Here is a 14,806-nt window from a genome sequence, read left to right on the forward strand (position 1 = left end):
GGGAAATTGGAAAGAAGGAGAACTTCATTATGCTTGTTGATTTCCTACTCTGAATGAATGAATGTTCTTTTGGCCGAAATTATAAAGATGAGAAAGATCAGTACAATTGTTTGACTCGGAATCTGGTAGAAGAGACACAATAAAAAAAAAGACAAAAAAAAAAAAAAAAAAAGAAAGTAAAGTAAGTTGTATAGAGTATTACAAGGTGGTATGTACTTTGGGGCTGGGTGTGGTGGCTCATGCCTGTAATTCCAGCACTTTGGGATGCCAAGGCATGTGGATCACTTGAGGCCAGGAGTTCGAGACCAGCCTGGCCAACATGGTGAAACCCTGTCTCTAGGAAAAATATAAGAAAAATTAGCTGGACATGGTGGCACACACCTGTAGTCCCAGCTACTAGGGAGGTTGAGGTAGGGGGGTGGGGAGGAGGGGGTGTGTATGTGTGTGAGCTGGAGGGGATCACTTGAACCCAAGAGGCGGAGATTGCAGTGAGCTGAGATTGCGTCGCTGCACTCTAGCTTGGGTGACAGAGTGAGACAACTGTCTCAAAAAAGAAAAAGAAAAAAAAAAGTGATACATGCTTTGGGAGGAAACAAATCACAGAGGGAGACAGAAGATCAGTTAGGTTGGGGAACTTGGTGCAATTGTAAATAAGCTATTGAAGAAAAACTTCACTGTGAAGTTAACATTTGAGAGGAGATGTAAATGATGAGAGGGAGTGAGTTTTAAGAATACCTGCAAGAGACTATTACAGGTGAATGAGGATAGAGTACAAAATTCCTACAGCTGAAGAGTGCCTGGACTATTAAAGAAATGTCAAGGAGGCTAGTATAACTCTAGTAGAGTAAAGCAAAGAGGAAAATAAGCAGGAGAAAAAAAAGTCAGAAAGGTACTGAGGGCTGATGGCTTTCTAAATATCTGAAAAGTTAATTATGTGAAAGAGATTTATGATCTAAAGGACTAAAACTAGGACAAATGGGTAGCAATTCTACAGATATCCACCTAGTATAAAGAAAACTTTCCAATTACAGTATTTAAGGATGGAATGTGTTACCTAAGATGGGAGCGATTTCATTTGTCACTGGACATGGTTAAGCACAGAGAAGATGATCACCCAGAAATTGGGAAGACAATTTTAAACACATGTTGAATAGATCGTTAGATCAGTGGTCCCTAAACCTGGCTATTTCTCAAAACCACCTAAGCAGCTTTAAAAGGGAGGGAGGGAGAAAGAGAGGAAAAAGATTTGTAAGTCAACCCATGACCAACTGAATTAGAATCTGCAGGGATGTGGCTCAGGAATCTGCTCAGAAGCTTCTCTTCACAGATCGATCCTTAAAGCTTTACAACAGGGGTGTCCAATCTTTTGGCTTCCTTGGAAGAACTGTCTTGGACCACACATAAAATACACTAACACTAAAGATAGCTGATGAGCTTAAAAAAATAAACGGCAAATTTCATAATGTTTTAAGAAAGTTTACAAATTTGTGTTGGGCTGCATTCAAAGCTGTCCTGGGCTGCACGCAGCCCACAGGCTGTGGGTTAAACAAGCTTGCTTTAGAACAAAGCACTCTCATTTTATCCTTCCTATGTTCTTTTCATGTCTTGTCCTTACATTGAGCCATTTTGTTAACAGTGAAAATCTAATGCCTGAGTACTTAAAATATATACACTTGCCCTACCACTCACTCTGGAGTATATGAACTATGGTATGCCTTGAACCTATGGAGCCATCCATGGCTTGCAATAAGGTTTCATCATCAGCACTCATTACATGCTTAGCTCTCCTACCTATCCTTAGCTGGGCCCCTAGCTCTTCCACTCATGCTTGGTTTTTAAGTCTGGCTTAAACTCACAGCTAAGAGAAGAGTTAAGTAAGGCTAACAAGCATCTGATACTCATGCTGACCTCCTAGCTACACATGCAAGTTTTTCTTTTCTGTCATTCACTTCTCCTTATTTCTTGCTGATTACTGGTCACATACATAAAATGCTTTTTACAAGTTACACTAGGAGCGAGTACAATTGTAATTAAACAAACAAAAATGATTAGGTCTGTTGGAACTGTTCCTATTTACCAATAATCTTTACAATTTTGAAAAATCATGTCACTGATGAAAATGCAGTTAGTGTTATTTGAATCAATAAACATACTTATATCAGTCACATTAATGATCATTTTATGCAAAGGAACAAGTATCTCAACAATTCATCTTTTAGAACAGACATACCCATAATATTTACATTCTGATATACTACACATCAATTTTCTCTGTATAGTTGTGATATTTAAAAAATAATTATGTATGTAGGTAGGTTATATTATTTAAATTTCATTTCAGGATAGTAAAAATTACACTCTAAAAAACTTTTATAGGCCAGGCACAGTGACTCACTCCTATAATCTTAGCACTTTGGGAGGCTGAGGCAGGAGAATCTGCAGTGAGCTATTATTGTGCTACTGTGCTCCAGCGTGGACTTCTGAACGAGACTGTCAAGAGAAAAAAAAAATTTTTTTATAAAGGGAAACGGCAATATAAGCACTGATAATCATTTGTCTTTTTTGTTGAGACAGGGGCTGGCTCTTTCGCTGGAGTGCAGTGGCCCAACCACCGCTCACTGCTGCCTTGACTTCCTGGGCTCAAGTGATCCTCCCACCTCAGCAGCCTGAGTAACTGGGACTACAGGCACTCACCACCATGCTGGCTAACTTTGTACTTTTAGAGACAGGGTTTTGCCATGTTGCCCCAGCTGGTCTCAAACTTTCGGGCTCAAGCAATCTGCCTACTTGGTTTCCCATGCTGGGAATACAGCTGTGAGTCACTGCACCGGCCTCTGTACACTTTAAGTGGGTAAACTGTATGTTATGTGAATTTTATCTCAATAAAGTTTTTTTAAAAATAGTAAAGCTCGCCTGGGCGCGGTGGCTCACACCTGTAATCCCAGCACTTTGGGAGGCTGAGGTGGGTGGATCACAAGGTCAGGAGATTGACACCATCCTGGCTAACATGGTGAAATCTCGTCTCTACTAAAAAATATAAAAAAATTAGTTGGGCGTGGTGGTGGGCGCCTGTAGTCCCAGCTACTCGGGAGGCTGAGGCAGGAGAATGGCGTGAACCTGGGAGGCAGAGCTTGCAGTGAGCCGAGACTGCACCACTGCATTCCAGCCTGGGCAACAGAGCGAGACTCCATCTCAAACAAAAAAAAAAAAAAAAAGGAAAGTTCATGTTATATAGATTTTTACCACACAAAAAGACCTAGAGGGGGAAAAGCAAAAGCTATCTAGCATTCCTGGAAAAATCTGGGAAATGATACAGCTATAAAACAAGAGTATACACATACATACACACACACACAGAGCAACAATCAACAAATAATCAAAAGTTATTGAATATTACATATGTGATTGTCAAAATAACTTCAATAGCAGGGTTGGAGAATAAAAGAAATCTCACAGAACATGGAAGAAAAACAAGTAATAGAAAACAAAAGATAATAAAAAATCAGTCTCTGACTAAGAAGTGCTCCAGAAAGAGAGACCATTTAAAAATAGAGAAAGTGGTAGAAAAAAATTACCAGACTTTGAGATGCTAGTTTTTAGGTTAACAGGTTGAATGTCCAGTGCAATGAAGGAAACACACACACACACACATCACGAAGGTTCAGAATAAGGAAAAATTTCAGAAAGGAAAAAAAAAATCTGTTACCTACAAAAGAACACTAGAATGGCAGACTGTATCAGCACTGGAATGCTAACAATGAGAAAATGCCTTCAAAGTTTTCAGGGAAAATTATTTTAAACCTAGAAATTTATATCCAGTCAAAATATCAACTATATTTAACAGTAGAATAAAAATATTTTCAAGCATGCAAGGACTGTTTGAAAATTTACTTCCTGTGCCTTCTTTTTCAGCAGTTACTTGAGGGTAAGCTGTAACAAAATCAGCTTAAAAAACCAATAGAAAGGAAAAACAGGCCCACATTTATCGATCACATTCACTGGTGTATCCCCAAGGTCTAAAACAGTGCCTGGAGCAAAACAGGTAGTTCATAAGTATTTGTTGACAGTTTAACACGAGAGAAATGAAATAACTGAATTAATGCAGGGATCTAATGAAGAGAAATCCAGAATGACAGCTTTCCAGAATAGTCTAGAAAGTAAATGACCTAAATTAGTACAGAAAGTTTTTTAGCCCAAGAAATATTTCTTCAAGAAAAAGAACTGGCTGAACATAGTGGCTGATGCCTATAATCTCAGGACTCTGGGAGGCTGAGGTGGGAGGACCGCCTGAGCCTAGGAGTTCAAGACAAGCCTGGGCAACATACGAAGACCTCATCTCTACAAAAAAATCAGAAAATTAGTCAGGTGTGGTGGTATGTGTAACCCCAGCTACTCTGAGCCTGAGGTGTGAGGATCACTTGGGCCTGGGAGGTAGATGCTGAAGTGAGCCAAGGTCGCGCCACTGCACTCCAGCAGAGCGAGACCCTGCCTCAAAACAAACAAAACCTACAACAAAAAAAATGAATGAATGAGTAGAATAATTGAGGCATTAAATAATATTAACAATGTAAGGAAACATGGTTCTTGTCTCAACATGAAAAAGGGTAGTGAGAAATTCTAGAAAAAAACATTTAAATAAGTCATTATCATAACATAATTATGAGCTGATCTGAACAACTGATTGGGGACAAAGTAAAAAACAATGTATTTGATCTGTACATTAGAAACAATTAGAAACTATTTCCTTGAGTGGCAGAAAGACCATGACATCAGATATGTAAGGAAATGTAAACCTAGCTCTGCAGTGAATATTTATACAGTCAATAAATAAACTCAGTTTACCATTTTCCAACTTTCTCTAGAATCAGCTTATAAACAAAATACAAAAAAAGACTGAAATCTGGTAATAGAAAAGAATATAACTATTGCCAGCCTTAACCATATTTATATTGTAAAGGTTCAGCTGATCAAAGGCAGAGGGTATAAAGAGCCGAAGAGTGATAAAGGGTAAGAAACACTAGTATCTTCCTGCATAATGATGAGAACAGGGAAACTGTTTACAAGTGAAACAATATAAAACGAAGACCTAAATACATATATAAATGGTCAAAAGGTAAAACAGAAGAGCTAAAACAGTAACTTTTCAAATACAGGAGAGGGAGTTTTAAAATATCACTGGCTAGATGGTTACAAAATGAAGCAACATTCCCTAGCTTTTTACTTTCAGTTTTTCTTATCACCTACCATTCTTGATAATAGTATCTGTGAAAAACGGTCAATTTTTGATTGCTGATCCTAGTTTAAACTTAAATAGATGTAAGAAAACGTGCTAGCTCCTGTTTCCATCAGCATGGTTCCATTGCTTTCCTCTTGCCTATCTTCCACTGCCGTTGCTAAAGAAAAAACACTCCCAGTTTCACAAGAGAATGCAGTTTCAGTAGCTATATAACAGGTAAAGGGAAAAAAAGAACAATTCCACAAAAGGCAGAAAGCAATATGCATTCTGAGTTTATTCCAGTTCACAGAGATGAAGAAATAAAAGCTTCCATTTGCTACTAAAACTTATCAGAGTAACAATTATGCTCAACTGTTTGCTATATCCCAAAAAGATTTATTCACATTTATTCATTTTCATTCAATATGGTTTCACTGTTTACTTACAATGTACTCAGTGCTGTAAATACAACAGTGATGAAGGTAATGCCATTTCTTTAAAAAGCTTATAGTCTACCAGAGAAAGACAGGCAAAAAAAAAAAAAAAAAGTAATTACAACGAAGTATAATTCATACTGTTACAGCAGAAATACAGCATACTATGAACACACACAGCAACTAAACCTAGTCTAGGAAGTTAGAGAAAGTCTCCTGAAGAATCTAATGTTTAAATTCAAATCTATGAATAACAGCAACACAAAAGCGGATACTTGCTTCAGTGTTTGAAAAACAGTTGCAGAACCGTAAATCTCCTGATTATAAGTATCAATTTTCCTTTTAACAACAGCTGAAAATGAGCTCTCTGACTGCCAAAATGCTTTAAAACATATTAAACTCTATTAGACAACTGTGTTTTAACTTCTTTGTTCAGATATTTTTAAAAAATGCATTCTATCTACTTCTCCAGCACAGTGACTGTTTCTTAGATTTAGTGAAATACTTTAGTTCCTTGAAGGAAGGTCTATAAATACACTCATTAAACATAATAATAATTATTAAATATAATATAAAACATAATCATTAAACATAAATGAGCCATATAAAATTAGAACTTAGAACTTTTTATTATCTAATTTACTTTTACTAGGTAATTCCCTTCATTGAAATATCTCACAGTGTTTTTCCATTAACATAATAAGAATTGCTTTGTTTTATGAAGAATAGGCTGAATTACTGTTTCTAAATTTTAATAAAATAGGCTGAACACGGTGGCTGATGCCTGTAATCCTAACACTGTGGAAGGCCAAGGCAGGAGGATCACTTGAGACCAGGAGTTCAAGACCAGCCTATGATCAATGCAGCAAGATAGTCTCTATAATAACAAAAAAATTAGCCATGCATGGTGTGGTGCTTGCCTATAGTCCTAGCTACTTGGGGCGCTGATGTGAGACCATTGCTTGAGCCCAGGAATTTGAGGCTGCAGTGAGTTATGATGGTGCCATTATACTCTAGCCTGGGCAACAGAGTGAGACCCTCTCTCTAAACAAAACAAAACAAAAAGAACGAACAAAATAAAAAAAAATTAACAAAATACATGTTGCTTTTTAAAGGCCTCAGCAAAACGTGAATTTTCACAGATTTTTAAAGCTTACTCTAGATAATCATTCTTACATATAACATATAACTAAAACAAAATGTTAATTATTCACCAAAAGTTACCTACTTACTCCTTTAAAGGTAGTATTTAGTTAGCAACAATTAAAAAAACAAAAACAAAAACAAAAAACCTTCCAAGAAAACAGACTACGTAATAGGCAGTGTTGAAGACCTGATATTTCAGAGTGTCTGCTTTGGTAAATTTTAGGTCAGGCACTAAATACTTTGAGATGATCATTTAAGATGTAATTAATTTACATAACGCTAATAAAGTTAAGACAATATAAAGGGGAGGCATCATGAAATAGTAAAAATGGGAGCGGGGATCAGATTTAAGATATAAACTTTATGTATTAACTATGTGATCCTGGGAAAGTTTCTTTGCTCTTTGCCAGCTAGTTTCCTCACATGCAAAATGGATCTATCATCTATCCTGTAGCGTTAATAGAAAGATTTAGCCCTGGATGCCTAAGTACACAAAGTGAACCCTCAATACAAATTAACTCCTGTATTTAAAAAAACAGATCTTCAGCTTAATTAAATGGAGCTTCATGAAACAAGAGATAAATCTTAAAGTGTGCCCAGAGAAAATTTTGGATTTTTATTTGAAGAAAGGCGAGCAAAAGCAAGTCTACAAAACAATAAGCAACATACCCCTCATACCACCCCGACTCTCTGCCACCAAATTAATACCACCTAATGAATTACAGGCCCAAATACCTAAGGATGTAAAAGTGAGTGGAATGAAAGGCAAGGGAATATTTAGAATGAGAAATAGCAAAGCAGTACGGCATCCACCAGAGGTAGAATAGATATTAAAGAGAAAAGAATCTATTTTTAAGAAATGCAGAATAAAAGACATAATTTTAACAATTAAATAAATCAACTGGCTGGGCACAGTGGCTTATACCTGCAATCCCAGCACTTTGGGAGGATGAGGTGGGAGAACTTGAAGTCAGGAGGGAGGGGTCTGGTAGGAGGTAACTGAATCATAGGGGCAGTTAATGCTATGCTGCTGTTCTCTTGATAGTGAGTTCTAATGAGATCTGATGGTTTCATAAGGGGCTTTTCCCCCTTTTGCTTGGCACTTCTTCCTGCCGTCATGTGAAGAAGGACATGTTTACTCCCCCTTTCGCCATAATTGTAAGTTTCCTGAGGCCTCTCCAACCATGTGGAACTGTGCAGGAAGGGAAATGTTGGGTTGGAGCCTCCACATAGTCCCCACTGGGACACTGTCTAGTGGAGCTGTGATAAGACGGCCATCATCCTCCAGACCTCAGAAAGGTAGATCCACCAAAAGCTTGCACTGTGCACCTGGAAAAGCCACAGACCCTCAATGCCAGCCCATGAAGAAAGCTGGGAAGGGGGCTGTACCCTGCAAAATCACAGAGGCAGAGCTGCCCAAGGCGGTGGGAGCCCACCTCTTGTATCAGTGTGACCTGGATGTGAGACATGCAGTCAAAGGGGATCATTTCGGAGTTTTAAAATTTGACTGCCCTGCTGGATTTTGGACTTGCATGGGGCCTGCATCCCCTTCGTTTTGGCCAATTTCTCTCCTTTGGAATGGTTGTATTTACCCAATGCCTGTATCCCCGCTGTATCTAGCAGGTAACTAACTTGCTTTTGATTTTACAGGCTCACAGGCAGAAGGAACTTGCCTTGTCTCAGTTGAGACCTTAGACTTGGACTTTTGGGTTAATGCTGTAATGAGTTAAGATTCTAGGGGACTGTGGGGAAGGCATGATTGTGTTTTGAAATGCGAGAACATGAGATGTGGAAGGGGCAAGGAGTGGAATGACATGATTTGGCTGTGTCCCCAACCAAAGCTCATCTTGAATTGTAGTTCCCATAATCCTGACCCGTGGGAGGTAATTGAATCATGGGGGTGGTTATTCGCATGCTCCTGTTCTTGTGGATAGTGAATTCTCATGAGATCTGATGGTTTTATAAGGGGCTTATCCCCCTTTTGCTTGGCACTTCTTCCTGCCATCATGTGAAGAAGGATGTGTTTGCTTCCCTTTCTGTCATGACTGTTAAGTTTCCTGAGGCCTCCCCAGTTCTGCAGAACTGTGAGTCAATTAAACCTCATTTCTTTATAAACTACCCAATCTCAGGCAATCCTTTATATCAGCATGAAAACAGACTAATACAGGGGGAAAAATATACATACATATATATATACATATATATATACACACACACACACATATATAGACTGCATAAAAGAAAGTAATTTAATGGGAAGGAGATGAGACACTCATCCACTGATTTCTTCTCTGAAACGGCCTGGAGAAGAAAAACTACTTAAAAAGGAAGTACAAGACTGCAAAGGTTAAGGAGTATTTTGAAGACACTGGAAAGCAATGTCTTCAAGGGGCAGGATGAAGAATACTATCTTGGGGATGAAATGGAGAGCCAATTGTATTAGGCCAATGTTTCAAGCAAACCATAATGAAAATGTTATCCGGTAAATTTGAGTGTAGTAATTTTGGGCCCTAAATAACTTGCTAAGGAACAACTAAACAGGAAGGGTACTGGAAGTCAATATAATCAAGTCCTTGAGCCAGCCTGGTCATCTTATTGTCTACTACTGTGAAGAGTAAAATCCCTGGCTCCACCTTCTGTGCTGTGAAATCCTTTACCTGTCCACATAGGTGAATACACCAGGGATCTCATAGTCAGATCCTGTTATAAATGAGGAAAGCAGGGCAACTATGGCTGCAGGACATAGGTGAATACACCAGGGATCTCATAGTCAGATCCTGTTATAAATGAGGAAAGCAGGGCAACTATGGCTGCAGGACTCCCTGTTAGCCTTGTCAAAGCTCTCTTAAAAGTACAGTACCCTCTTCCCTCTCTTCTTCAGAGTTAGAGGCACGAAGGTCTGACAGCTCTCCCAGATGCCTCACTTCTTACAGATATTTTTCCCAATAAATCTCTTCAGTGTCCAAGGTCTTGCTGAAGTTTGCTTCTCAGAGAACTCAGGCTAACATACTTGGTTATTACTGCCAATCTTAACATTTTCTTTACATAGGAATCATGGAACAAAAAGCATTCCTAATCTCTTGGCGTTAATGTCATTACTCACTCCAACCTCACTGCTTGGAGAAAGTTGTGTAATGGTAGAAATGAGAGAAAAAAACGTGGTGAAATAAGAGAAGGAAGCTCTTCAATGGCTGGAGTTAAAGGTTGAGAGGCATGTTCCCTGAAATCCTCCACTACATATCCAGAGAAAATAGAAGGAAGCGTCTCAACACACTACAGACGAGTAACCGGTGATTTCCTTTCCAGTGCTGACCTGGGAAAGAGTGAGTGGGAGAGATGGCTTTCTAGTTTCCTGGCTTCTCAGCTAGATAGCCCAGACACGGCTGTGTTATACAATACGTACTAGAGTGCAAAAAGTTGGAATCATCTTCCAATTAGAAGATAGCATAAGTCTTATTAAATATTATGTACTGCTACTTCCATTATCTCATTTAAACCTCAAAATAGCCCTGCAAAGAAGGTATTGTTGGTGGTCAAGCCCTATGTTCCTGGCTATTCTTCTATTTTAATAGTTTTTCTTTCTCAATCTTTGGCTGGCTGCGTCCTTATTCTTCACTAAACCTTAATCAGGAATGCCAAAGGATTCAGCCCTAAGACCTCTTTGTTCTTCCTCTACTATTCAAACATGTCCTTAAGAAATCCACCGAATTCTAGACTCACATATACATCTATCTACTTAACACTTCCATTTGGATAGAGAGAGGCTGTTGCTGCCTACTTATATCCCTTTGTTATTCCCCTGCTTAAACCCTTCAATGGTTTCTATCACAATTAAAATCCAAACTTTTGCCTATGTCCCTACGAAATCTAGTTGTTGCCCCACTAGATTTCCCATCTTACTCCTATCACTCATCCCCTTTACTCATTAAGCTAGAACCACAGTAGACTTTCTGTTCCTCAAATACTTCAAACTTATTTCTACCTTAGATTTTCACATTTGTCTGTTCTATTTCCTTTTGTCTCTAGTTCTTCAAGTGGATGGTTCCTTTTTGTCAATCAAGTCTCAGTTAAGACAGCACCCCAACTCCACGGGGACAGAAGCTCCTGTGTTTAGGATCCTTCCAGACCTCACCCCATGTATCTCTTCATTTGGCTGTTGACTTGTATCCTTTAACGAATTTTTTGTAATAAACTGATAAACATAAATGTTTTCCCGAGTTTGGTGAGCCACTCTAGTAATTATAACCCGAGGAGGGGGTTGTAGGAACCCCAATTTAGAGTCTGTCCAAAGCATGGGTAAACAACCTGGGGCTTGCAATTGACATCAGAATTGAGGGGAGGGCACAGTCATGGGGACAAAGCCCTCAACCTGTGGGACCTGATGCCATATCCAGTGTAGGAACTGAATTAAGAGGACACTCAGCTAGTGTCTGCTGTAGAATTAATTGTTTGCTTGTTGGTAGGGGAAACTCCTCCTCACACCTGGTGTCTGAAGCATGTTGTATGAGTACAGTGGGAAAAGCTGAGTGTGGTTTGTTTTCTACACAGGTCCTATGGTTACCCAATTACATAATTCAATTTTATTTTCTTCATAGCATTTATAATCTGACATTGTCTCATTTGTTTGTCATATGGCTTACTCCCAACCTTTGAAAATTAAATATATGCACAGACAGGAGCGCTAAATTATATTCACCAACTAAGATATATAAGTCTTATTCAACTTGTTATGTATTGTTACTTGCACTATCTCGTTTAATCCATGACATACTAGGAAAAGTATCATCCCCAGCCCCCTAGAGCAACACCTAAGACAGCAAGGACTCAAATATTTGTTGTGGAATCTGAATTAAAAACACAGGGTGAAGCTGGAATTCAAAAACATACGTGATTCTAAAGCACATAGGTCTTTATTCCACAATACATTGCCTATTCCAACAAATGTGCATCCATTGAGTTTGTAGTTGCAGAAAGTACTCAATTTCAGTTTGCATATATGAAGAATAAATTATTTCACCACTAAAACGGTAGAAACAAACTCAAATCACCCAGCCCTTCTGTAACATATGCAAAAATATCAAGAAAAAAATTTTTTTAAGAGACAGGGTCTCGTTCTGTTACACAGGCTGGAGTGGATGCACAATCATAGCTTGCTCAAACTCCTGGACTCAAGCAATGCTCCCTTCTCAGTGTCCTAAGTAGCTAGGACTGCAGTCACATGCCTGGCTAATTTTTAATGTTTTGTAGAGATGAGTTCTTGCTATACCGCCATGCTGATTTTGAACTCCTGAACTCAAGCAAACATCCTCTTGCCTTGGCCTCCCAAAGAACTGAGGTTATAGGCATGAGCCATTATGCCTGCCCTGGAAAAACGGAAATGATAAAGAAAGTATGGAATATTGTGGGTTTTTTTTTTTTTTTTTGAGACATGGTCTTGCTGTCACCAGGCTGCAGCGCAGCAGTGCGATCATAGCTCACTGCAGCCTCGAAAACCTTGGACTCAAGTGATCCTCCCGAGTAGCTGAAACTACAGGTTCAGGCCACCACGCCCAGCTTTTAAGATTTTTTGTAGAGACAGGGTCTCGCTTTGTTTGTCCAGGCTGGTCTTGAACATCTGGCCTCAAGCGATCCTCCAGCCTTAGCCTCCCAAAGTGTTGAGATTATAGGTGTGAGTCACCACATTTGGCTGTAGGTAGGTAGTTTATGGGTCCTAAATAGCACTTACAATTCAGAAAAAGGAATACAGCAAATGCTGGAAGCCTTTTGTAATCCTCAGTGTTAACCTCATAGGAGTGGGAAAGAAAGAAGTCTGTGTATGGAAGTAAGTGATATTATCTCAGGAATACTCAGAAGAAGAATCCCTAGACTCCCTCAAAGTGAGGAAATTTGCAAGGAAGAAAAGAGAACAGCAAGAGTAAGAAAAGACGACAGAAACAGAATTGTGAAGCAGTTTCCACCCACTTACAAGTAAAACTGGAATTAAAGCATTAAATGAATTAGAACATTGCTACCCTTGAGCTTCCGCTACAGCAAACACCAGATAAAGATATCGTTTAAAGGTAAACTGATGTGATCTCACAATTAATGAAAATCTTTAAGACTAGATCCTTATTTTCATAAAACATTCATTCAAAGGTGAGAGAAGGCTGTGGGAAAGATCACTTTCAATCCCAAAACTGATTACAAATGAGAGTCAATGTACTCCTTATTATGGAGGAAATCACGTATTACTCAAGACTTAAGTGCCAGACTCACCGATCTTCTAAAACTTTAATGGTTTCATGAAGGACTTTCTGCTGTTCCCTCAGCTGTTGATTTTTGGTGAAGAATTCTTCTAGTCTTTGTGCATCTCTAAAGGTCAAAAAATAAATAAGTTTTTCAGATAAAAATACTCTTAACAGGATAATTCTAAGAGCTCCACTGCGTTTATATAACGAACTTCTTGTACCAAAACAAAACAACTGAAAAGGTCAAGTTGGAAAATCTTGTAAACACAGTTCAAATTATACTAGAATTTGCTCTGCAGAGCTCTTATATACCATACAGGTATCATGCCACCATGGACTCAACTTTGTCAAAACAGCTATCAAAATGTACATTATTATTTTGCACATATTTATTAATGTAAATAATATTTCTCTACTCACATCACCTCTTTCAATTATGGGGAACTCATACTTCCTATTTTACTAATTTCTGTGTTGTTTAAAATTTTTACCTGGTCTTGCTTTTAAGTCAGAGCTTACAGTGAAGTGGAAGAATATGAATCCTACTCCCAGATGCAACATGGGTTTGAGTCCAGCTCATTTACCAGCTGTGTGACCTGATACAATTAACCTAAACTTTCTGGGCCTCACAAAGTATGGATACATTAATATCTACTGCAAAAGGTCTGAAGAATAAGTATTAATATATGTACTGGATATGAAACAGTGTGGTGCACAGTAGGCTCTATGTTAAGTGTTTACCATTATGACTTTATAGTGAGAAAAAAACTAACAAAGACAACTAAAATTTTCTTCTACTTAAACCTGATTACCTTCCAAAGTCGTCATATTTTACCCGTCCATCATTATTTTTAAAAATCACATTATTATATAAAGCATGCACATATTTTAATTGTAAGAAAACCCATTAGAAATTTGATTGGGATTTTCTGTATAGTCTTGACGCTGAAAATATGAGATAATACTGTGATTCAAACACCTTTCCCCAGTCCCTTGAAGGGCCTAAAATATCAAATCAGAGTGGCAAGTCAGTCTGTCATAAAAAGCAGATGTCAAAATGATTGTGTCAAAGTGGCTAGAATCTAGTGTCACTGGCACCAAAATAGATGGGTAAAACAACTAAGTCAAAATGTCAGGTATCAAATATAGAGGGTATTTCTTAAAAATTTGTTGAACAGTTTATATTAATTGAAAAACATGTAAGAGCAACACCATCTTGCTATACAACAAATATGGTTATGGTAGCATGTAGAGACATCTGAGAACTTGAAGATAACAGACAACGATATATCATTGAAGCTTGTTAACTTGGCCATTTCTCATTTAATAAAAATTAAAAAATAAATATTTCCTAATACTTCTAGAAAATGTATTTAATTCAGAAGGAACACCAGGTTTTCACTGATCCTATTCGCCAAATATAACCAGATAACTTGTCTAAGCCTGGGGGTGTGATTAAAGTCATGTTCTAAAACAGACTGCTAACATGTATTCAAATTTAATAGTTAAATAATCTGTATCATAAAATACAGTAAATATTAAATTGAAGATTTACACGCACAGGCACACATATACGTTTTCAGTCTTAAGGAGTGAAAATAGCAAAGGGTTTTTTCTTAAATGATGAACAGAACTCTGTAATAGTAGTGAGTTATCTGATTTTCCCATATTCATATATTCCATTACTGTTCTATTTAGAATGACTAAGAGCATGACAGTATTTGTCTTAAAGCTAAACTATTATGTAGATGAATAACCTAAGTTAAAATTAAAGCTCACTTCAA

The 14,806-nt window shown here is 38.0% G+C and overlaps 1 protein-coding gene across 12 annotated transcripts in view; it reads right to left on the minus strand.

Moving 5' to 3' along the window:
- The window catches only part of RBBP8 (RB binding protein 8, endonuclease), a 114,903-nt gene that overhangs the window by 59,100 nt on the left and 40,997 nt on the right, over window positions 1-14,806 (minus strand). For all 12 annotated transcript variants that reach the window (XM_065534016.2, XM_065534022.2, XM_065534019.2 and 9 more), the window contains one exon: window positions 13,051-13,146. In XM_065534016.2, coding sequence (XP_065390088.1) covers window positions 13,051-13,146 — 96 coding nt within the window. The remainder of the gene's footprint in view (window positions 1-13,050; window positions 13,147-14,806) is intronic.

Source organism: Macaca fascicularis, chromosome 18 (assembly GCF_037993035.2).
Source record: "Macaca fascicularis isolate 582-1 chromosome 18, T2T-MFA8v1.1".
NCBI classification, from domain to species: domain Eukaryota; kingdom Metazoa; phylum Chordata; class Mammalia; order Primates; family Cercopithecidae; genus Macaca; species Macaca fascicularis.